Source organism: Oncorhynchus keta, chromosome 24, assembly GCF_023373465.1.
Source record: "Oncorhynchus keta strain PuntledgeMale-10-30-2019 chromosome 24, Oket_V2, whole genome shotgun sequence".
Taxonomy (NCBI): domain Eukaryota; kingdom Metazoa; phylum Chordata; class Actinopteri; order Salmoniformes; family Salmonidae; genus Oncorhynchus; species Oncorhynchus keta.
The window spans coordinates 43,134,075-43,160,251 of NC_068444.1; the positions used below are offsets into that span (position 1 = coordinate 43,134,075).

The 26,177-nt window shown below is 41.3% G+C and overlaps 1 protein-coding gene across 6 annotated transcripts in view; it reads left to right on the forward strand.

Moving 5' to 3' along the window:
- nrap (nebulin-related anchoring protein) overlaps nt 1-26,177 on the forward strand; it is a 95,640-nt gene that overhangs the window by 59,171 nt on the left and 10,292 nt on the right. For all 6 annotated transcript variants that reach the window (XM_052478361.1, XM_052478362.1, XM_052478364.1 and 3 more), the window contains 13 exons: nt 2,934-3,038; nt 3,254-3,361; nt 5,203-5,316; nt 5,724-5,921; nt 6,436-6,540; nt 12,627-12,725; nt 12,827-12,931; nt 17,179-17,286; nt 18,950-19,261; nt 19,579-19,683; nt 19,779-19,877; nt 20,193-20,297; nt 24,133-24,240. In XM_052478361.1, coding sequence (XP_052334321.1) covers nt 2,934-3,038; nt 3,254-3,361; nt 5,203-5,316; nt 5,724-5,921; nt 6,436-6,540; nt 12,627-12,725; nt 12,827-12,931; nt 17,179-17,286; nt 18,950-19,261; nt 19,579-19,683; nt 19,779-19,877; nt 20,193-20,297; nt 24,133-24,240 — 1,671 coding nt within the window. The remainder of the gene's footprint in view (nt 1-2,933; nt 3,039-3,253; nt 3,362-5,202; nt 5,317-5,723; nt 5,922-6,435; nt 6,541-12,626; nt 12,726-12,826; nt 12,932-17,178; nt 17,287-18,949; nt 19,262-19,578; nt 19,684-19,778; nt 19,878-20,192; nt 20,298-24,132; nt 24,241-26,177) is intronic.

Sequence of the window (26,177 nt, forward strand, 5' to 3'; positions counted from 1 at the left end):
GTAAGCGTGCCTTTCTCATTATGGACTGCTCTTCCGAGACTGCTCCATAACACCTGTACTAAATTCTACCGGGACGACAGGTTACGGAAAAAAAAATTGTAGCTGAACAAATATTTGAACACTATGAACTTTATCAGCACACACACTCAATTACATACACGCTTAAACATACGAACACTCGATCGAACACTCTTTATTGTGAAACTTCTCAAACGTAATGTTTTTGTTTGTATCCTTTGTATGTCTGTCTACATGTTGATATATGTTTAACAAGCAATGGGAACATATCAGAACAGGGACGTTATGGAATACTAACATATTGTACGGAATACATTTGTACTGTAGTGAAGCCGTCTCTAGAGTAATGCAAGGTCTCTTTCATGATCATGTGAAATGTCAATTGCAATGGAAATGCTGGGATGTGTTTTTCTCTGAAAATGTTGCTACATTTCAATATGATGCATCTATGATGATACGATATGGATTACAATTATCATCCGGAATATTAAGGCTATGCTCATTTCATGTTAAACACACACACTCAACAATGCAAATTGTCTGGGTTATTATTTATTTGGACATCACACGTTATTGCCTTACTCTTATTCAGACATACACACTTTCACATCCAATATCATACACATAAACCTACTGTAATGAACACAAGGGAAGACAGAGAGCTGGTTTCAAGCGCAGGGCGCAGCAGGTGTTTATTGTAAAGGTTTTACAAAAATAAAGGAGAGCTCAGATGCAAACAAATGTATATGTCCAACGTATCGACAGACAATCTGTCTTCATCAAGGTATAATGACAAACACTGCGGGGTGACTCATTTATATAGTGTCAAAAGACACAAAGGTGTCTAATCATGGCCAGGTGTGGCCTGATATCATTGGCTAATTATATTATATTGAAATAGCATACAACAAACAAGTGGATAGCGTACGATCATAGATACAATTTGGCTACATAAGCCTAGAAACATTTACAGTAGCAAAATCACAATAATGGCTAGAGATCAAAGTCTACGTTGAGACCGAAGGTAGCAAGTGTCTTTAAATTAAAGATCCAGGCAGCCTCTCGTTTTAACAATACATTTGAGGTCACCCCCTCTCCTAGGGAGGGTGACATATTCGATGCCAAGATAACGTAAAGACAAAATCGATGGGTTGCTTCCAAAAAGTGGGCCGCAGCTGGGTAAGTCGAGTGTTTGCACTTAATGGTGCTACGATGCTCCGAGATACAAACTTTTAATTGTGAAATGGATAACACGATTGAAGAGAAACGCACAGCTCTGCAAGGAGCTGTTAATGATGGCCTATTCAATGAACTGATAAACTAACCACGCGCTCCAGGACAAGTTGACTACAGAAATAACGGAACTTAAAATCAAGCAATTCAACCAAGACAAAAAGGGACCGTTCATCCGCGTTTTTCATTTATCAAGCAAGATATTGAGCCCTGCCCATGTCTCCTTGCTAAATAAAGACACTGTTGTTCAGAGGAGCTAGCCAACAACACAGCGAACACAAACTTCAAACTGAAGTTGGGAAGACTGCAAACTAGATACACTTAATTTCGTTTCATATTTTTTTCAATTTACATTTCTTTGTATATATGCATAAAAATGATACCGGCTGATTCCTGATTCCGATTGCCTTTTAAGAAAGAGTCTCTCTCGTCCCGACCCCTACACGTTCACTACTATGGGACAATTTGAGACTGAATATAGAAACAATGTTGCAAATGTCGGAGAGACTGACAGAAAGAGTTATACAAATCTTCGCTGTTGAAAACGTAATGTTTGACCAAAAAAAATGAGATAATGTCTGCATTTAGTGAAGATCAAGTTTAACTTCCCTGGCTGGGCTGATGACAGTGGATTGCGCAGTCAGATGAAAGAGTACATAGGCATTTTAACATCATACATTTTTAGCCGGTCAAAGCTTTAACCGGTGATAACGTGTGGAATAAACAACCAGCATTCAGGATTAGACCCACCGTTGTACAAATCAATATAAATACCGGCGCTCTGACATGCTCGACCCCTTGCAGGTTCCGCAATTTACCTGTCTAAAATCAACTCACTTGCACTGGGGTGGCAATATCTGAGCGGTCCTCAAAAATGTGCGCCAAAGTGCCAATTTAAAGCAGCGCAAGTGGGGACATTTAACACTAACCAATAGCAGGTCTTAGCAGTAACACGGTTAGTAATGGCATTGGTTTTGAGAGCGGAAGTGCAGCCTATCCAGCCGGGACGCACACTGCTCTTATGCTCATGGAACAACAGGTGGGCTGGTGAAACTTGTATCTATAATTAGAAACATAAAAAAACAATTATTTTTCCCCAATTTTAAAACATTCTTCTAAATGATTTTGCTGCTTGTGAGACTGCCTTGAAATTATTCTTAATCACCAAAGCTTTATTGAAAGACCACGTTTGAGAACAACAAAACAGTACATTCCCTTTGTATTATTTTTGATTTTGTTGAAGTCATCTCGAACTATTTGGACTGCAAACTTATTTTTCAAAACAGGATGCATTCTACTGTTGCTATTATTAGTTACTGTATCCTATTTAAACGGTATCAATCCACAATGGATTAGGACAATAATATTCCGTGTCCTCCAGCCGAATTGTAGTTGATGATAACTAAAAGATGTTCAATAGCATACAAAACTTGAGAGAACCGCATGCAGAATTAAGCCATGAAAAACGTTGATTGGCCAGTGAATTGTCAAGCCCTCATCACACTTAAAATAAATAAATTGAATCAAAACCCAGCCGTTTTGCGCTACCCGCGGTGAAAATAGCAACAACAAAGAATTATAGCCCTGAACATGTAATTTCTTACAGACAAGAAAATGCTTCATTCGTTGTAGGACTGTACAATAGTTTTGTGACCACAACAAGGTTGACCTGTGTTTTTCAGAGGCTGTACAGGGAAAAGGGGGAACATATGAAGCACAACTACACACTCTCCGGAGATCTGCCTGAACACGTGCAGGCCAAGCTCAATGCCATGAACATCAGTGAGGTCAGTACCCTAGACACACACACACTCCTGCAAAGGTGAATAACGAATAGAGTGCTGCCTATTCATCCATCCATTGATCCATTAATTTACCCGTTCTCTCACTTGGTTTTGCAGATAAATCAAGCAAATGTGGATAGTTATTTTTTTCTGAATACCTATCGTTGGATCCATTTGTGTCGGTAGTTTACGGACTCTGAATTTTTTTGTCTTGGCAGACCCGCTATAAGGAGTCGTGGACTAAAATCAGAGATGGTGGCTACAAGCTCCGTTTGGATGCCATTCCCTTCCAGTCAGCCAAAGCGTCTGGGAACATACTTAGTGATGTGAGTTTGATTTATATATATAATGTTACTATATTGCATATAAAGAAAGACCATGAAAACTGTCAACACATTTTTTTCATGAATTAATGCTGTATATATTTTAGAGTGCATTCGAAAAGTTCACTTTTTCCACATTTTGTTACTTTACAGACTTATTCTAAAATTGATGAAATACATGTTTTCTCTTATCAATCTACACACAATACCCCATATCGACAAAGTGAAAACAGGTTACTTATTTACATAAGTATCCAGACCTTTTGCTATGAGCCTCAAAATGAAGCTTTTGCCATGAGACTTCAACTTGATTGGAGTCCACCTGAGGTAAATTCAATTGACTGGACATGATTTGAAAAGGCACACACACCTGTCTATAAAGTTCCAACAGTTGATAGTGCATATAACAAGAAAATAACAAGATCAAATTAATTGTCTGTAGAGTTCCGAGACAGGATTGTGTCGAGGCACAGATTTGGGGAAGCGTACCAAAAAACCTCTGCAGCATTGAAGGTCCCCAAGAACACAGTGGCCTCCATTGTTCTTAAATGGAAGAAGTTTGGAACCACCAAGACTCTTTCTAGAGCTGGCCAACTGGCAAAACTGAGCAATCGGGGGAGAAGGTCCTTGGTCAGGGAGGTGACCAAGAACCTGATGATCACTCTGACAGAGTTCCTCTGTGGAGATGGGAGAACCTTCCAGCAGGACAACCATCTCTGCAGCACTCCACCAAATCAGGCCTTTATGGTAGTGGTTATGACCTCAGACTGGGGCAAAGGTTCACCTTCCAACAGGACAACGACCCTAAGCACACAGCCAAGACAACGCAGGAGTGGCTTCGGGAAGAGTCTCTGAATTTCCTTTAGTGGCCCAGCCAGAGCCCAAACTTAAATCCAATCGAGCGTCTCTGGAGAGACCTGAAAATAGCTGTGCAGCAACGCTCCCCATCCAACCTGAACGAGCTTGAGAGGATCTGCAGAGAAGAATGGGGAAACTCCCCAAATACAGGTGTGCCAAGCTTGTAGCATCATACACAAGAAGACTTGAGTCTGTAATCGCTGCCAAAGATGCTTCAACAAAGTACTGAGTAAAGTGTCTTAATACTTATACAAATGCAATATTTCAGTTTTTTATTTTTAATACATTTGCAAAAAAATCCAAACCTGTTTTTGCTTTGTCATAATTGGGTATTGTATGTAGATTGATGAGTTAACAATGTAATCCATTTTAGAATAAGGCTGAAACTGTCAGGTATGAACGTACCTGATGAACCCTGATGCAGACTACTTCGAACAATAGTTTAATATTCCGACAGGGGCAGGTAATAGACAGGTCAAGCAGGGTTCATTTAACCAGAGGTGGGGCAGCGGTACCGGGTGGCAGGCAGGGTCAAGGGCACGGACAGGCAGAGTGGTCAGGCAGGTGGGCTCGGAGTCAGGACAGGTAAGGGTCAAAACCAGGAGGGCGAGAATTGAGAGACTGGAAAAGCAGGAGCTGAAACACAAAACACTGGTTGACTTGACAAGACGAACTGGCAACAGACAAACAGAGAACACAGGTCTAAATACACGGGATAATGTGGAAGATGGGCGACACCTGGAGGGGGTAGAGACAATCACGAAGACAGGTGAAACAGATCAGGGTGACAGAAACATAACAAAATGGGTCTGAATACTTTCTGAATGCGCTGTACATGTATATTCTATTTTGGGTGAAATTTGATTCCAGACTATATAATTTAAAAGCATTATTTAAATGTGTATTTCCAAAGTGATCCTCTCTGTGAAACATCTGAACATACAGTACATAAAACATATTGTACGTAAATGAAACATTTGTTATAGCACAAGTACAAGGAGCAGTTTGAAAAGACCAAGGGGCATATGATTGGACTGAAGGGACTGGAGAACGACATGAACATGTCTCACTCTGTGAATGCCAGCAAACTGCAGAGTGACGTGAGTACCAGCTCAACATGAGCAATGGGTTTGTATCAGAGTAATATGGGTGTATAGGGTGTAGTATGAAAGGGAGTGATTGGAGTGTAGATTAATACACTTCATACAGTAAGGCAGTGTTTCTCAACCAATTCCTGGTGGAAACCCCCAGGGGTGTGTTCTAGTCCACCAACAATCCATCTGATTAAACTATTTCCGATCATTTGATTAATTGAATCAGGTGTGTTTCTGTTAGAGAAAAAATGTGCACACCCTGATGCTCAACCACCAATGGATTGAAAAAGACTGCAAAACGTTAAATGTTGAGTGTATTGAAATGGTGTAGTGTAAGTGATGTATGGGGACATGCACTGTTAGAGGACACGGTGTAATTGAATTGTATTCTCTGTCTCTCTCTAATTTTGCAGATCAAGTATAAGCAGGACTCTGTGAATAAGCGCTCTCAGTACCACCTTTCTATGGACATGTTGGAGATGGCCCATGCTAAAAAGGCCCAGACCCTGGCCAGTGAGCAGGACTACCGGCTTACACTCCACCAGTACACTACTCAACCCGATGACATGAAGGTGCAGGCCGCTAAGAGAGCCTACCAACTACAGAGCGAGGTAACAACCCCTCACCAGGGGTCTATTCACTAGGAACCAAATGGTTGAAACTGGGAGTGACCTACATTTGTCCAATAAGAAACTCTTGTTTTCATTGAAAAACGTTATCCTATGGTTTTCTACAGTGTGCACCAATGAATACACCCAGCTAACCAGTAACTTTTTCCTGCTGTAGCTGCCATTTGCTCAGTTATTCATATATTGATATAGAATTAAAATGTAAAAAACGTTGCTGTTGTCAGAATGTTTCTAGAACAATAAGACAGTCAAATAAAAGCCCAAGCTTTGTTCAGGGAACCTTCTCTCGTAGTGTTTAGATGTTATAAGAGGGGTTCTGTTTCTAGACTGGTCATTGAATGTCTCTGGATAGAGGAGCGTTATTCCCTACACTTTCAAAGAACATTTAAAAGCACATTGAAAACACTTTTGTGTATTGTGTTTGTTAGATAGCAGTGTGCTACTTTGCATATTGAACCAATCATTTTGTTTGCGTGTGTGTGCATGTGGCCCTCAGAAAGTGTACCGCTCTGACCTGAACTACCTGCGTGGTGTAGCCTGGATCAGCACCGGGGCCCTCCAGATGGAGGGCTTCAAAAGGGCCACAGACCTTATTAGTGAGGTGAGTCAAACTCCACTCTTCTATAACTCTGTCCTTAGCTGCCACCCAGGGGAGACTTGGGCCAGAATTAAATCAAAGCAGAGTAATCGACAAGCGCATTGTACTTGACTCCGCAGCGCTTACCATGAGTGCGATCTTGCCTTTAAAAGGTGCATTGTCAGTACCATGCAGGCAACTGCTCTAGCCCTCTGACCGTCTTTCAAATGAGAGGCTAAACTGAGGTCCTGACTCTTTGTGGTCACTAAAGATACCATTGGACTTATTAAGTATAGTATGTTAACCATAGAAATAGAATGTTGAAATGTATGCAGTGCACACGACTGAAAGTTGATTTGGATAAAAGTGTCTGCTAAATGGGGTATATTATTATATGTTAAATTGTTTCAACATCACAGTCTCTGGACTTTTTCGGCTGGCGCTAAGGCAGTGCTCCTGTCAAATGCATGTTAGTTGGCAATTTTGACATGTAACAACTGGCGCTCTGGAATTTCCCACCCCTTGCACCATGTTCAGCAATTTACCTGTCTAGCATCAGCTCACTTTCGCTGAGGGAGAGGGGTAGCAATATTTGAGGTGTGTCCTTAAAAACAAGTGACAGTTTCATACAAAGCAAATTGGGAGAATTAAGACCCACAAAAAGCACGTCCTATAGGTAACACAGTTGGTAATGGCATGGATTTTTAGAGTGGAAACGCAGCCTATCCAGCCATGATGAACAGTGGCCATATGCTCATGGAACAAGATATGTTATTTTTGTGCTGGTGAACCTTGTATTTAGAAACTTTTTTTTCCCCCATTTCGTTACATTTGATTAATAACCAAGCATAGCCTCCCCTCTCCTCAATGAAGGCTGTTTATGTTATCTTTCCCAATGCATTCGCCAAGTAGCCAAGTTCATGATGCTGTTGACCTTAACAATGGCCCCAGGACCATTGGAAGCAAAATAGCCCCATAACATCAAAGATCCACCACCATATTTTACAGGAGGTGTGGGGTTATTTTCTGCTTATGCGTTCTCATTTAAATGCCAAATCCACCACTAGTGTGTGTAGCCAAAGAGCTCTATTTTCATGTCATCTGACCAAGGCATCGGTTCCAATCTGCCGTGTAGCAAACTCCAGGTGTTTACATTTGTTGGATGACATGAAAATAGAGCTCTTTGGCCACACACACCAGTGGTGGTTTTGGTGATGAAATGAAAATGCATGAGCAGAAAAGAACCCCATCTCTACTGTGGATACTTGATGTTATGGGGTTATTATCGACTGGTCCTGGGGCTTTGAGGTCAACGGCATCATGGACTTTACCCAGTACCAGGACATTTTAGCCATAAACTTGGTGGCTTCTGCGGCAGGGTGAGTTTCTTAGGAACAAGTCTCTGAAAGTCCTCGAGTGGCCCCGATAGAGCCCGAATTTGATCCCACTTAAACATCTCTGGAGAGACCTGAAAATAGCTGTGCAGCGACACTTCCCAATACAGGCGTGCCAAGCTTGTAACATCATACCCAAGAAGACTTGAGGCTGTAATCGCTGCAACAGGTGCTTCAAAAAAGTACTGCGTAAAGGTGTCTGAATACTTATGTAAATGTTATATTTCAGTTTTTTTTTTATTTTTTATAAATTTGCAATTTCTATAAACCTGTTTTTGCTTTTCCATTATGGGGTATTGTGTTAAGATTGATGAGAGAATTAAATATATATATATTTTAGAATAAGGCTATAACTTAAAAAAATGTGAAAAAAGTCAAGGGGCCTGAGAACTTTTCGATTGTACTGTATATGGATAGGGCTAAATTGAAATGTTTCCTACAGAAGAAATATGAACACCATGTGCAAAAGCATGGTAGCAATTGAAAGTGAACCGTTTTGAGATTATAGGGAAACGATTAGACCAAAGTTGAATAGTGTCAGGTGATTTTATATTGACTGTACTTTCGCTGCATTTGTTGATAATGAAATCTGAATACTCTGGATACATTTAGTAACATGATAAGAATATTATTTGAAAATGTGGGGCAGGTGCAACATATGACAAAACATTTACAATGGTTTGAGTGAGTAACTTGTCTTCCAGTGGCCGCAAACCTCTCTGAAGTGTGCGGGTTCCTAAGTAATTTCAATGCACTTCTATGACTGTAAGAAGAGTCTTGAACTGTAAGGTGCTTTTCAATTATTAAAAAAAATCTCTCCTAGTGCTGTTCAGGAACTAGAGCACACGTGTAGTTGTTTGGTTTCGGAACACAACACTGGATCTCCACCATCACTCAATTATTGTTGTTGTTTACGCAATCCAACACAGCCCATTATATATCGCAATCTTGGTCAGGTCGGCATAATTTTAAAAGCTTGTTCTATAGCCAATATGACTAGCAAAATGATAAAATACAATCCTACAGTGTTAGGCTTTGACAAGGCAATTCAGAGAAACAGATTGTAATTTTGGTGCACATACAAAGGAGTCATGAGTGCATTCAGGTGCGTATCCTGCGGCAACATTGATTCACAATAGACAAACAGGCTCATTCTGTTCAGAACAACCCAGGGTATGACGCCATGTCATCTTGTGACTGTACATCAAACATCGTGATCATAAACGTTGCCACGGTATATGACATGAGTTTTGGAGATGTGAAGTGCACATTTGGACTCATTGGTGGTTGACTTGCTTTATGCAGTATTTGTATTCATTATAGATCCCCATTACTCTTCCTGAGGTCCAGCAAAATTAAGGCAGTTTATACCATTTTAAAAACATAACAAATTTACAGATTCCACAACACACTGTGTGCCCTCAGGCCCCTACTCCTCCACTACCACATATCTACAGTACAAAATCCATATGTACGTGTGTGTATAGTGCATATGTTACAGTGTGTGTGTGTGTGTATGCATGTGTCTGTACCAATGTTTGTGTTGCTTCACAGTCCCCGCTGTTCCATAAGGTGTATTTTTATCGTTTTTTTAAATGTAATTGTATTGCTTGCGTCAGAATAGTTCCATGTAGTCATGGCTCTATGTAGTACTGTGTGCCTCCCATAATCTGTTCTGGACTTAGGGACTGTGGAGAGACTTCTTGTGGCATGTCTTGTGGGGTATGCATGGGTGTCTGAGCTGTACGGCAGTAATTCAAACTGACAGCTCGGTGCATTCAACATGTTAATACCTTCTCTCATAAATACAAGCAGTGATGAAGTCCACTTTCAGCCAGGAGAGATTGACATGCATATTATTAATATTAGCTCTCTGTGTACATCCAAGGGCCAGCCGTGCTGCCTTGTGCTGAGCCAATTGCAATTTTCCTAAGTCCTTTTTTGTGCCACCTGACCACACAACTGAACAGTAGTCCAGGTGAGACAAAACTAGAGCCTGTAGGACCTGCCTTGTTGATAGTGTGGTTAAGAAGCGGAGCTTTATTATGGACAGACTTCTCCCAATCTTAGCTACTGTTGTATCAATATGTTTTGACCATGACAGTTTACAATCCAGGGTTACTCCAAGCAGTTTAGTCACCTCAACTTGCTCAATGTCCACATTATTTATTATAAGATTTAGTTGATGTTTTAGGGTTCAGTGAATGATTTGTCCCAAATACAATGCTTTTAGTTTTAGAAATATTTAGGACTAATTTATTCCTTGTCACCCACTCTGAAATGAGTTGCAGCTCTTTAAGTGTTGCAGTCATTTCAGTCGCTGTAGTAGCTGACATCTATAGTGTTGAGTCATCTGCGTACATAGACACACTGGCATTACTGAATGTCATTAGTAAAGATTGAAAAAGTAAGGGGCCTAGACAGCTGCCCTGGGTAATTCCTGATTCTACCTGGATTATGAAGGAGAGGCTTCCATTAAAAAACACACTCTTTGTTCTGTTAGAACACAATATAGCATGGGGTGTAAAGCCATAAAACACATGTTTTTCCTGCAGCAGACTGTGATCGATAACGTCAAAAGCCGAACCGAAATCTAACAAGACAGCCCCCACATTTAATTAATAAATTTCTCTTCATTTGTGTAAGTGCTAAGCTTGTTGAGTGTCCTTCCCTATAAGCATGCTGAATGTTTGTCAAGTTGTTTACTGTAAAATAGCATTGTATCTGGTCAAACACAATTTTTTTCCATAAGTTTACTAAGGGGTTGGTAACAGGCTGATTGTTCAGGCATTTGAGCCGGTAAAGGTTGCTTTATTATTCTTAGGTAGCGGAATGACTAGCTTCCCTCCAGACCTGATGGTACACACTCTCTAGTAGGCTTAAATTGAAGATGTGAAAAATAGGAGTGGCTATATCATCCGCTATTATCCCGAGTAATGTTCCATCCATGCCCTCAGACCCCGGTGGCTTGTGATTTTTGATAGACAACAATAATTTGTTCATGTCTTTCATACTAAATTTACGGAATTTAAATTTACAATGCTTGTCTTCCATAATGTGGTCAGATATACTTGGATGTGTAGTGTCAGTGTTTGTTGCTGGCAGGTCATGCCTAAGTTTGCTAATCTTGCCAATGAAAAAATAATTAAAGTATTTGGCAAAATCAGTTGGTTTTGGGATGAATGAGCCATCTGATTCAATGAATGCTGGAACTGTTTTCCTTTCCCCCCAAAATGTAATTTAAGGTGCTCTAAAGCTTTTTACTATAATTCTTTACTTCATTTATCTTTGTTTCATAGTGTAGTTTCTTCTTTTTATTCAGTTTAGTCATATGATTTATCAATTTGCTATACATTTGTCAATCAGTTGTGCAGCCAGACTTATTTTCCATTCCTTTTGCCTCATCCCTCTCATCCATACCATTTTTCAATTCCTCATCAACCCAAGGGGATTTAACCGTTTTTACAGTCATTTTCTTAGTGGGTGCGGACTTATTAGTAACTAGAATAAGCAATTGCATAAATGTGTCAAGTGCAGCGTCTGGTTGCTCCTCATTACACACCACAGACCAGCAAATATTATTTACATCCTCAACATATGAATCACTACAAAACTTATTGTATGACCTGTTATACACTATATTAGGCCCCGCCTTTGGAACTTTGGTTTTCCTAGATATGGCTACTATACTGTGATCACTACAACCTATGGATCTGGACACTGCTTTCAAGATGATTTCTGAAGCATTAGTGAAGATGTGATCAATACATGTTGATGATTTCATTCCTGTACTGTTTGTTAATACCCTGGTAGGTTGACTGACAACCTGATCCAGGTTACAGGTACTGGTTACAGTTTGAAGTTTTTTCCTGCTCGATGAAAGACAGTTAATATTTATATCATCCAGAAAATATACCTCTGTTCATACCACATACATTATCAAGCATTTCACACATGTTATCCAGACACTGACTGTTAGCACTTGTTGGTTTATTGCAGCTTCCCACCAGAATGGGCTTTAGGTGAGGCAGATTAACCTGTAGCCATATTACTTCAACAGTATTTAATCTTTACAGGAATGTGGTTCTGAATATAAACAGCAACATCTCTACCATTGGCATTTCTAGCTCGATTCCTCTGAGCGCACATGATGATTATAGTTAGCGGTATTTATTATAATCATCAATGTCTCATCTTTCAAAGTATATTGAGTACTCTTACAGCATTTCCCTCACTCAGACAACAAAAACTGTGCAAAAGTTGCCCAATTCGCAGGAGGGAAACTTCCTGGTGTGTGCGGTGCTCATGTTGAGAACGGCTGTCAGTCAGAACCCATACAACAAAGTGAAGTGCAGAGCCAGAGCCCTGACATCATTTATAGCATGTTACTGGCCAGGCACTGCATTCCAATTTAGGTGCTAATCAGTGCCCAAATCTGTCATTTTCAACCTTTTACGAGTGCAAAAGGCTACACATGCTGTGTTGTGTGCTCATTCCTTTATCATTGATATGTTCTAGGCTATTTTAAGACCGTAACGAGCATCAGGTACTGCTAGAAGGTCCATATTTTTGTGAGACATTACATTAGTCACACAAAACATGAATAAACTATTTACTTATCCATTATACATGCTTTATTGCAAGGTGTTACTATATAGTGCTACCTAATATACTGGTATGAAAATGTTAACCTCTTCATTCTTTCCTCTCCAACAGAAAAACTACCGTCAGCAGCCCTACTCCTTCAAGCACACATCTGTCGCAGACTCACCAGACATTGTCCATGCCAAACTCAGTAATAAGCTTACCAACGAGGTGAGATGTGCCACTTATCGTTACACCGAGGTGACATATCTTCACATAGTCCTGAACAGACATTCAAAATGTCAATTTTTGTAACATTTTCTTCTCATCAGCGCCTGTACAAGATGAAAGGGGAGAATGACAGGCATAACTACACAATGACATTGGAGAGACCAGAGATAACACAGGCTAAGATCAACGCGGCTAACTTCAGCGAGGTATTTCTGTCTTAGCCTAAGTCCGAGATACAATTCATTGTATTAGCCCTTGTTTATACGTGGTTACAACGTGTACTTTTGTCCTGATCTTGTCCATGTTCTGATTGTGCCCACATTTTTAATCAGGTGTAGATGATTAAAACACGCAGCCTGACCACTTACCGGAAGAAGACCCAATTTGCACCTTGCATTAAAATAATTTTGCATAACAAGAAACGCATGTTAATGCCAGGTCTAAATGCAAACGATGCACATAATGTTCGGCATGTAAGCAGATTTGCCTGAGGACCTCCGGAGGTGGACGAGCTCACTTTGCGTTCCGATCTCAGCTCAGTGTAAATGCAATCAGGCCAGCCTGACAACATTCAGTGGGCAACATCAGTGCATCAAGAGAGCAACGGCAGAGCGGACCATTGGACATGCCCTTAAATATTTCGATCTGGATGATATATTTTTTAAGAGGATCAATGCCATTGGAGAATTAACATCTCAACTAAAATGTGGCCGTTTTCGGGCGATGTTGTTACATTATATCATTGTTTCTTCCTCAGAGCACAGATTATGAGTATAGTTAGTCTATCAATTTATCATCACCATTCAATGTGATCGCACTCTTGTGCTCTCTTTCCTTTCAAACTCCCCGCCAGTTCTTTGGTCTGTGGTATTTTAGGCCTACATGCAGTAAACAAGAGCAAGCTTGCATCAAAAAATGTAATGCATTTTAGAATAAGGCTGTAAGGTAACAAAATGTGGAAAAAGTCAAGGGGTCTGAATAGTTTCCGAATGCACTGTACTTGGGGTACCAGTACTGAATCAATGTGGAGGGGTACCAGGTAATTGAGGTAGATATGTACTTAAACAGTAGTTAGGGATAAAATGACTAGGCAACAGGATTGATGATAAACAGTAGCAGCAGCATATGTGATGCAGTCTGAGTTAAGTAGTTACACTACTAACTATTTAGCAGTCTTATGGCTTGGGGTTAGAAGCTGTTTAGAGTCCTGTTGGTTACAGACTTGGTATCTGTAGTGCTTGGTACGCAGTAGCACAGATATCAGCCTATGACTTAGGGGGCTGTCTTTGTCTTTGACAACTTGTAAGGCCTGGTCTAGAGGTCCTGGATGGCAGGGAGCTCAGCCCCATTGATGTACTGGGCCGTATGCACTACATTTTAGTCATTTAGCAGCCGCGCTTATGTAGAGCGACTTACAGTCCCCCTCAGGAATCGAACCCAAAACCCTGGTGCTGCAAGTGCCATGCTTGAAAAACTGAGCTACACAGCACTACCATATGTAGTTCTTTGCGGTTGGATGCCAAGCAGTTGCCATACCAAGTGGTGATGCAGCCAGACGAGATGCTCTCAATGGTGCATCTGTAGAACCTTTTGAGGATCTGTTGAATATTTTCAGCCTCCTGAGGGGGAAGAGGCATTGTCGTGCCTTTTTCATGACTGTGCTGGTGTGTGTGGACCATGATAATTCCTTTGCAAGCGGAAGCTCTCAACCCGCTCCACTACAGCCTCGTCTATGTGGATGGGGGCGTGCTCGGCACTCCTTTTCCACGATCAGCTCCTTTGTCTTGCTGACGTTGAGAGTAGAGTTTGTTGTCCTGGCACCACACTGCCAGGTCACTGACCTCCCTATAGGCTGTCTCATTGTCGTCAGTGATCAGGCCAACCACCATCGTGTTGTCAACAAACTTAATGATGGTGTTGTAGTCATGCGTGGCCATGTAGTCATGTGTGAACAGAGAGTACATAATGGGAATAAGCACACACCCTTGAGGGGTCCCAGTGTTGAAAGTCAGCATAGCGGATCTGTTGTTGTCTACCCTCACCACCTGGGGGCAGCCCGTCAGGAAGTCCAGGATCCAGTTGCAGAGGGAGTTGTTCAGTTCCAGGGTCCTGAGCTTGGAGGGCACTATGGTGTTGGCACTGAGCTATAGTTGGTGTTGATGACCAGCCTTTCAAGGCATTTAAAGGCTACAGCTGTGAGTGCTACAGGGCGGTAGTCATTTAGACACGTTACCTTGGCATTCTTGAGCACAGGGATTATGGTGGTCTGCTTGAAACATGTAGGTCAGGGCTGCCCAACCCTCTTCCTGGAGATCTACCGTCCTGTGGGTTTTCAGTCCAACGCTAATTAGCTGCCTGTCAACAAGACCTTAACTTTCTGAATCAGATCTGCTAAATTAGTTGGCCTAAGTCTTAGCGAGAGTGTTTGTTAAAAAGGTTTTGCAGCAATTGTATCTTTGTATTGAACCTTTATTTACACAAGGAAGTCCCGTTGAGACCACGTCTCTTTTGCAAGGGAGCCCTGCTTCACAAAAAAATGCTGCCAGAAATACAAAGTAATTAGTGATACAATTACAACAATAAATGCGGGATCATGAGAAATCCCAAAATACAAATATAATGATTAAAGACACGTACATTAGTCTTTACCAGAATCCTAAAATGATTGAAAGGCACTAGTTCATGTAAATAAAAAGGAATTTCAAGAGTTAGCAATTCCTGTGAGCAAGTAAGGTATTTCATACTTCTGTAGGAGGAGCGATGTAAGGTAAAATGGTTGTTTCTGCATTAAAGCTTTGTAAGTGAATAGAAGGCAATGTTGCGTTCTCTGTGTTGCCAGTGACGGCCAGCCCACATTCTGATACAGATCACAGTGATGTGTGCAAAATTGGTCACTCGTAGCAGAGTGCACTATGATAAACAACATCCAGTGGTTTTTAAAGTAGTGGCAGCTGGGTTCATATAGATAATGTTGCCATAGTCAAGGTCTGATGGGAAAGTTGACTCAATACTTTTTTTCCTGCTATCAAGGCACAGTATATTTATGTAGAAGAAGCCCAGGTTAATTATCAGTTTCTTTGTGAGCTCATATGTGTTTTACATTATAACTTGTCATCACTCCAAATTCCAAGGTTAGGGGACTTGCTCAATTTGTGTTCGATTTAACGTGCAAATATGTAAGTCTGTATAGTCAAAGTTGCGCTCTAGAGAATATTATATAGGCCTACTTTTTTAAAATCTGCACGCAGTACCAGTTTAAGGTGAAGAGTTTTTTGTATGACATTAAAAGCAATCTGCAGATCAGCTATAGCCTGGTTCAGAGAGGAGGCAGAAGTGTACAGACCAGTGTCATCAGCATAAAAGTGTAGCTTAGTTATTTACTATGGAACCAATATAATTTAAATACTGTGTGAATAGTACTGGCCCTAACATAGACCCTTAAGGAACTCATTTTGTGACTTTGAGGAATTGCGAGATGACATAGTCAGCAATTGAGAGCTATCCATTAGGTGTTTTTTTTTTTTTTTTTACCAAACACATGCATTTCTATCACGTCCGCCAGTGGACCGCTTTGTAATAACAATGAATGATCCATAGTGTCAAGCTTTTAACAGGTTTATAAACAAGGTAGTGTAATGCTGTTTTTTTTTTATCAAGAGAGCATACAATATCGTTGACAACAAGGGATGCAGCTGAGATGGTACTATGTCCTTGTCTCAATCCAGATTGATATGTACTGTATTTAGGATACAGTTTCTGTTAAAGAGGGAGCGACTTTGAGAGTTTATCAATAACTCTAGTGCTTTAGTCAAACACAAAAGTGTTGATATCGGGCAGATGTGAAGAGGAAAACATGCACTGTTTTCCATTCTTTAGGAATAATCCCGTAAAGAAATATTACTAGGAAAATATGGGCTATGGGTTTGACAATAGGAGGGACTGTCACAATGAGATGACCAGGATCTAACTGGTCTGCCTCTGCACTTAACATCTATAGTAAGCAAAGAATCAAGCACGTCCTTGTCTGTAAACTGATTAAAGGAAAACAAGGGATCCCTAGTGTCTGTTGAGCTCCACACTGTCTACAATCTGCGTAGAAACATAAGGTAGAGCTACATTCTCAAATATTGAGAGTAAAAAGCATCACATATTTACATTTCGATGGGCCCAGGCGCCAGTGATGGGGCCAGAAACTGACATGATTTGGGCAGCGAGATGTAATCGTTTTCCAAAATGTAGATACCATCAGAAAGAGAGTCTAGATAGTAAGTTGATTTTGACAAACCGCCCAGGTGTAATGACGCACCTTATGATGTATCTCATGTATCTCCAATGAACAATTGTAACATTAGATGATAAATGATATGAATAACTGATCCAGTCTACGTTAAGGCTTATGAAGGCTCTGGCAAACCAGGGCCTGGACTTACTGATGGTTTGTTTTCCTCTTCAGACCAAGTACAGGGAGTCATGGCACACTCTAAGGGCTCAGGGCTACAAACTGACCATGCAGGACATCCCCTTCCAGGCTGCCAAAACCTCGATGGATTTAGCCAGCGATGTGAGTAATACTCTGTTTATGAATGCACTCTTTGAAAGTACAGTAGTTGTAATAGCCATTTTTAAATATTAGAAAATGTGCTAGAATTGTGTAAGAAATATAAAGAATATTACCTGGAGAAATAAATATGTTTTGAACCCATTTTATTCAGGTTATTGTACCACCTGCTGGCCATTCCTGTTACTAACACCTAGAACCAGTTTATATATGGCAATATGGCACCATTTCCATGTCTTTCATTTCATATCTCTCCTTATCCTTTGGCTGTTTTTGTTGTATCATTTTGTATCTTTTTGAGTTTGTGTTTTATCATCATTATTATCTTGGATTCTGTTCAAATAACCTGGAAACAATCAATGCCTTCATTACTCAACATTTGAAACTGAGTTCATAACTGAAGTTAGTGAGTAATAAATATGTTCATAATTGCAATCGAGAAATGTACAGTTGTTTTATTGGAAGATGAGTTGTAACCCTTACCTGTATTTTGGTGTCTAATAGACATGGCGAATTAGAACATTAGAACAGAAGCCATGACAACGGTAGAATGTGGTTCCAAATCTCAGCTGTTGAAAACTACATTTTTGTCTAAAAGAAATATGAGAATGTCTAGCTGCTTTTCTTAGTGGAGATCAATTTTATAAATTGCCTGGCTGGGCTGATGAGTTAGTGGATTGCGCAGTCAGATGGAACAGAGTAAATAGGCATATTAACATCATAGCTTTAGCCAGTGGTAACTTGTGGAATAGACACCGGCTGGAAGGCAGTTTTAACCAAATCAGCATTCAGGATTAGACCCACCCGTTGTATAATAGACACCAAAATAGATGTAGGGTTCCAACTCATTTCCAATTAATGCAAATCTTCCAATAAAACAACTTGAGATGTCTTGATTGTAATTATTCCCAGGTACAGTTGTTCCAAGGTTTGAGCAATGAACACATTGATTATTTCCAGGTTATTTGAACAGATTCCAGGATGATAATGATGGCAAAAAGGGAACTCAGAAACTGCACAAAATTGTCCAACAAAAACAGTAAATGAAAGGACAAGACACAAAATAAAAGGAACCTTAGCTGGGAACCTTAGCCACTACAGGAGTACCTATTTGCATGCAAGATACACTGAGTATACAAAACATTAAGAACACCTGCTCTTCCCATGACATAGACTGACCAGGTGAATCCAGGTGAAAGCTACGATCCCTTATTGGTGTCACTTATTAAATCCTCTTCAATCAGTGTAGTTGAAGTGGAGGAGACGGGTTAAAGAAGCTTTTTAAGCTTTGAGACAATAGAGACATGGATTGTGTGTCATTCAGAGGGTGACTGGGCAAGACATTTGAATGGGGTATGCAACGCTGTTGGGTTTTTCACGCTCAACAGTTTCCTGTATGTATCAAGAATGGTCCACCTTGTACAATGGTCCACACCTTGTAGAGTCCATGCCCGGATGAATTGAGGCTGTTCTGAGGACAAAACGGGGGGTTTGGTATATGAGGTGCACAACAAAACAATGGGGTGTGGGGAAATAAACGGAAAAAAATGTGTTTTTACTAAGTCAAATAATGAAATGTATATAATGAAGTCACCAATGTATGACAGTCAATCATAAGAAACACTTATTGCCTGTTCACTCTTCTCTTTCCCTTCTCCCAACCTAGGTTCAATACAAGCACCACCACCTGCTGGATAAGGGCAAGCACATCGGCGCCCGCAGCATTCTGGATGACCCGCGCATGCTACACTGCATGCAGATGGGCCGGCTGACGAGCGAGCAGGAGTACCGCAAAGATGCACTTTCCACCAGCGGCCAGTACCACCTCAATCCAGATATGATCAATTTAGTGACAGCCAAGAACGCCCAGGCTCTGGCCAGCGATCAGGACTACAGGAAGAGGCTCCATGCGTACACTGTCCTACCTGACGATATTAAAGTCCAATGGGCCAAGAAGGCCTACAACCTGCAGAGCGAGGTGAGGCAGCGAGGAGAAGGGTGGGTGGAAGAGGAGAGTGGAGGGGAGAACATGATTAAGAAAAATATACTATTAAGTATTAGGATATTGGAGCAGGGGCTTTCCCCTCAAATTAATTTAACAAATCATGTCCCAGGGTGCAACATTGTTTAGAATAGACTAGAAGAGAATACAATCAAATATAATAATTTTTACCATAGTACATTGTCATCTCAAACAAAGTCTTTCTCAGGAAATACAAATAACAATATTCAAATAAGAGTGTCAGTAAATATGAGGGTATAAATAGCAACCCTCTCCCTGCGTCTGTTTTCTAGAAACTGTACAAGTCGGATCTGAACTTCATGAAGGGCGTGGCCTGGGATGGTGTGGGGGCGCCTCAAATGGAGTGGGCAAAGAAAGCCGGAGAACTCACCAGTAATGTAAGTACACAACTAGCGGCCGTGTTACCTGAGAAATAAGAGAGTGAGAGTGTGTGTGTGTGTGTGACTGATCCTCATGTGAATTGGTCTTGCAGAAGAAATATCGTCAACTGCCAGACAGTCTGAAGTTCACCCAAGTGGCGGACTCTCCAGACATGGTTCATGCTAAGAACAGCTACCTCCAGTGCAGTGAGGTATGAGCTCCTATTCATGTTGTAAAATCGTCAGTGTTCTATTGAGAAGGGCTACTAAATCTAACGGAACTTGCTATTTGAGCAGACCAGGCTTCAAATACTATTTGGAAATATGTAATATACAGCTGAGCTTGATTGAGCTTGCCTAGTCTCAAAAGAGCAAACCCCACCCATTTGGCACTCCAGGCAGACTAAAGCAAACGCTATAAGTATTTTGAAAGATTTACAATAGTATTTAAAACCATGTATGTCTGTGACCCCTTCAAAGGCAAATTCTGTGTAATTGCTATCAATGTTATCCTCATCACGTTACAGAGGCTGTATAAGTCTGGAGACTCGGACGCCATGCACAAATACACCTTACATGCCGACGACCCAGACTTCATCAGAGCAAGGATCAACGCCCAGCAGATTAGCAATGTAAGAGACCAACTATGCTTTTTTTTTTCTCTAATGCCTTGTACACACTCAGTTTCTACAACTGATGTACAACGGAGAGTTTGATACAACGGAGAGTTTGTCTACACAAAGGTGTTTAGATGAGTTGCCGAAACACATCACAATGGTTGTTAAACTCTCCATTGTACTACAAAAAATATCAGTTGCATCACAACTTTGTGTCAAATGTGTTGTACATAAGTTGTCAATCTGCGTGTGTACAGGGCCTGAAAATGTCAAACAAAATAATTAGATGCATAATATCCAAGACAAATCCAAACACTGTGAGACTCAACATATGCAAGCATATTGAGATTGACCACACGGTGGTGCTATAACGGGCACATATTTATTCTCATTAATGCATATAAATCAGTCACGGATTTAAGTATTGTAACAACTTGGTACACATGTTCCAAACACTGTGAAGAGAACATATTCAAGCACATTCAGATCCACATGCAAATTCCAGTGAAATGATAAGGCCTATGAGGGTGCAACCTGGCATGATGGTAAAGCGCCAACACACCCTCTCATAAAATGCCTTGCCAATTGGCCACATTGTGGCACTATAACAAGCGATTGAAAATGCTAAATTTGAAAGGTCACGCCCCTCACCCCGTGTTAGCTAGGGTCCACAAAATGTGTATATAGGTTCCTCTCCTCACACTGTGGGCCTGTAATGGGCACATCTCTATATCTCTTGATCTGTTTGACTCAGAATGATGGAACTTGGCACACATGCTCAGGGATATGAGTCTAGCTAACCTGTAAAGTACGTTATATTTTGGCTGCATGAATGTTTTTTCCTATCCAACGCACATTAATTCAAGCTCATTGGCTCATAGCAGCCATACTGTTTCAGTTAGAGTCCTGCAAAATTTGGTGCCAAGCGGTACAGCGGTCCTGGAAAGGAAGACATTTAAAGTAGTCAACATCATTGAAAATGGTCCAAAATACCTCAAAAGCAAAATATTGCATGACTTGTTCAATGTGGAGTTCTGATATTTGGCAAGCATTGTAAACAGTACAGAATTAGCTCATCCTAATGCAATGTGTCCAATTTGTCCTGATGGTGGCACAGTGAGCACACAGCTGAACCCCGGCAACGCTACCTGCAGCTTTAATTCATATTATTATTCCTCTTCTTCCATAAGGCACAATTAAAATGCAAATTACAGTGAGATGGTGAGGCCTAGGAGGGTGCAACCTTACATGATGGTAAAGAGCCTGAGCTCAATTTCGAGTCCTATAGCAAAGGGTCTGAATACTTATGTAAATAAGTTATTTCACACCTGGACAAAAGGAACGCCTATGTGAGAATGCTATTCACTGACTACAGCTCAGCGTTCAACACCATAGTGACCTCAAAGCTTGTCAATAAGCTAAGGACTCTGGACTCTGCGTGCTTAGTCCCCTCTTGTACTCCCTGTTCACTCATGACTGCATGGCCAGGCACGACTCCAACACCATCATTAAATTTTCCGATGACACAACAGTGATAGGCCTGATCACCGACAACGATGAGACAGCCTATAGGGAGGAGGTCAGAGACCTGACCCTGTGGTGCAAGGACAACAACCTCTCCCTCAGGGGTCCTCAGATCCTCAAATGGTTTTACAGCTACTCCATCGATAGTATCCGGTTGCATCACTGGTTGCATCACTGCCTGGTATGGCAACTGCTCGGCCTCCGACCACAAGGCACTACAGAGGCTAGTGCGTACAGCCCAGTACATCAGCGGGGCCAAGCTTCCTGCCATCCAGGACCTCCATACCAGGCAGTGTCAGAGGAAGGCCCTGAAAATGGTCAAAGATTCTAGCCACCCTAGTCATAGACTGTTCTCTCTGCTACCGCATGGCAAGCGGTACCGGAGTGCCAAGTCTACCCCCAAGCCATAAGAACATCTAATCAAATATTAGTATTCAGTATTCAGACCCCAGTATTCAAGTATTCAGACCCTTTACTCAGTACTTTTTTCACACACCTTTGGCAGCATTTGCAGCCTCAAGTCATATTGGGTATGACACTACAAGCTTGGCACACCTGTATTTGGGGAGTTTCTCCCATTCTTCTCTTCAGATTCTTTCAAGCTCTGTCAGTTTGGATGGGGAGCGTCGCTGCACAGCTATTTTCAGGTTGCTCCAGAGATGTTTGATCGGGTTCAAGTACGGGCTCGGGCTGGGCAACTCAAGGACATTCAGAGACTTGTCCCAAAGCCACTCCTGCATTGTCTTGGCTGTGTGCTGAGGTACCGTGTCCTGTTGTAAGGTGAACCTTCTCCCCAGTCTGAAGTCCTGAGCTCTCTGGAGAAGGTTTCCTTCAAGGATCTCTCTGTACTTTTCTCCGTTCATCTTTCCCTTGATCCTGACTAGTCTCTCCATCCCTAACGCTGAAAGACATCCCCACAGCATGATGCTGCCTTCACCATGTTCACCATAGGGATGGTGCCAGTTTTTCTCCAGATGTGATGCTTGGCATTCAGTCCAAAGAGTTCAATCTTGGTTTCATAAGACCAGAGCATCTTGTTTCTCGTGGTCTGAGATTCCTTTAGGTGCCTTTTGGCAAATTCCAAGGAGGCTGTCATGTCCCGTTTACTGAGGAGTGTCATCCGTCTGATTGGTGGAGTTCTCCCATCTCCACAGAGGAGCTATTGAGCTCTGTCACAGGGACCATCGGGTTCTTTTTCACCTCCCTGAACAAGGCCCTTCTCCCCTATTGCTCAGTTTGGCCGGGTGGCCAGCTCTAGGAAGTCTTGGTGGTACCAAACTTCTTCCATTTAAGGATGATGGGAGGCCACTGTGTTCTTGAGGACCTTCAATGCTGCAGAATCTGCAGAATGCTGCAGAACCCCAGATCTGTGCCTTGACACAATCCTGTCCGTAGAGTTCCGAGACAAATCTGTCGTTCTGCCCCTGAACAGGCAGTTAACCCACTGTTCCTAGGCCGTCATTGAAAATAAGAATTTGTTCTTAACTGACTTGCCTAGTTAAATAAAATAAAGGTAAAAAAATTCCTTCGACCTCATGGCTTGTTTTTTGCTCTCTCAACTGTGGGACCTTATATATTTTTTATTTCACCTTTATTTAACCAGGTAGTCTAGTTTAGAACAAGTTCTCATTTGCAACTGCGACCTGGCCAAGATAAAGCATAGCAGTGTGAACAGACAACAACCCAGAGTTACACATGGAGTAAACAATAAAGACAGGTATATGCCTTTCCAAATCATGTCCAGTCACTTGAATTTACCACAGCTGGACTCCAATCAAATTGCAGAAACATCTCAAGGATTATCAATGGGAAACATGATGCACCTGAGCTCAATTTCGAGTCCTATAGCAAAGGGTCTGAATACTTATGTAAATAAGGTATTTCTGTTTTTTTTGTTTTTTTTAACATTTGCAACAATTTCTAAACCTGTTTTCACTTTTTCATTGTGGGGTATTGTGTGTAGATTGATGAGCGGATAAAAGGAAGGGGTCAGAATACTTTCCGAATGCAATGCCTGATAATTACTCCTCAGTTTGTAGGGATGCATGATTGGCAATGTGCCATTTTGTACCAGACAAGTACTGTTATCGACTTTGTTATATACAGTGTAGACATAAGTACCAGACCAAAACACCAGAGTAAGCCTAAATACACATTTACATGCCACAAGAATGAAAATGTAATGAACCATGTGCTAAAACAGTGGGGGTAACCCACCCAGATCTTCATGCATCACCTACTGTGTATGTACAGTCCATAGTGAAACACACAAACTATCCTGATTTAGTAACCATGCCTGTCTATCTCTTTGTCCCGGCCTCTGCAGAAAGCCTATAAAGCGTCTGGGGATGAGATGAGGTCGGCAGGCTACGACTTGAGGCTGGATGCTATTCCCTTCCAGACGGCCAAGGCTTCCACGAATATCGCCAGTGATGTGAGTTTAGTTTACACGACAAAAAAGCAACGGAAAATACTAACACATTGCTGTTTTAATTGTCTTTCTTGCACTTACACTTGTATTTTACTTACTAGCACTGATTTTGCTAATAGCTGCTTTATTGAGGAAGGTTTTTGTCATACCTTGGACGTTACACCAATTTGTTGATTTTGAGAAGTCTGACTTGGTTAAAAAAAGTTTGATTTCACCTTATTGTAACATTCTGTCGTAAAGAATGTCTCTCACCCATCTCTCACGTCAGCCGTATAATCCCCTTGTGACAGCAGGAATGGAAGCTTGTTGTGTGCAACAGGCAGTGGCAATTTACCCTTTGCTAAGCCCCGCCCCTCTTGGTTACTGTTGCAACCTTGGACAACATTTTCCCAGGAAGCCCAATTTCACCTTCTAACCACCGGTGAAAGGCACTCACAATGATCTCAAATGTGTTTTCAACACACATTGAAAATGACAACAGACTACCCCTTGCTAATCAGGATACTCTTGCGTATGTTGTGGTGGACTGTCATTACAATTGCTTCACGGCAATTTGGTAAAATTATGTTTGTGGTGTGACTAGGCACTGAACTCTCAAATCGTATCCTGATGTTGACAACAGACAGTTGTATTAATAACATGGCTAACTTAGCTAGCTAGAACACAAGTTTTATTAAGTGGCGAGCTAGCATTAGCAACATTTGGTGGTCAATGAGACTGAGAGCTAGCTAAACAGCTGAGATACAGTGGTTGCTCAACTAAAAGTTTTGAGATTATACTGCGGGATTATACTGCGTAATTTGTGTTTTGGTACGGTACCCTGGCGCACTGCTTCATTGCTCCAGACCAGCCCAAGGGGGAGTTAGAGTACTGGTTATGCTTTTGGGTCCCAAAGTGCTAATGTGTCTAATTGACAATGAATGGGCAACGTGAAACAAATAGAAACAGATAATTCTGCACAACTTCAACATTTTTATTTAAATTAATCGAATGAGGAATAAGGTAATTGAATATAGAACAATAGGTAAGAATTGCTATTCTTCTGTCCTGCACGCTCACACCCGGAAAAATACACTTATTATTTTGTCACTAACTCGTCAGTATTACTTACTACTTACTTATCAAAGGTTTTTATTCTATGAGAAACTAAAATGTTCAATTGTATTCCATGATATTCTTAAGATATATGTGTTGACTGAATATTAGCAAGCGCTGCTCTGAAACAAGTATGGGGACTGGTCTTGATAAATCACAGAGATTTGTTTTCTCAATGAATCTCAGTTTGGGTATTGGTTAGACTGCAATTAGGGTGTGAAAATGTTATGCTCTTAGTACTGTAGCCTAGTCCCGACAATAAGCTTCCCACAATAAGTTGGGTGAATTTTGGCCCATTCCTCCCGACAGAGCTGGTGTAACTGAGTCAGGTTTGTAGTCCTCCTTGCTTGCACATGCTTTTTCAGTTCTGCCCACAAATTGTCTATGGGATTGAGGTCAGGGCTTTGTGATGGCCACTCCAATACCTTGACTTTGTTGTCCTTAAGCCATTTTGCCACAGCTTTGGAAGTATGCTTGGGGTCATTGTCCATTTGGAAGTCCCATTTGCAACCAAGCTTTAGATTCCTGACTGATGTCTTGAGATGTTGCTTCAATATATCCACATCATTTTCATTCCTCATAACGCCATCTATTTTGTGAAGTGCACCAGTGCCTCCTGCAGCAAAGCACCCCCACAACATGATGCTGCCACCCCCGTGCTTCACGGTTGGGATGGTGTTCTTTGGCTTGTAAACCTCCCCCTTTTCCCTCCAAATATAACGATGGTCATTATGGCCAAACAGTTCTATTTTTGTTTCTTCAGACCAGAGGACATTTCTACAAAAAGTATGATTTGTCCCCATTTGCAGTTGCAAACCGTAGTCTTTTTTTATGGCGGTTTTGGA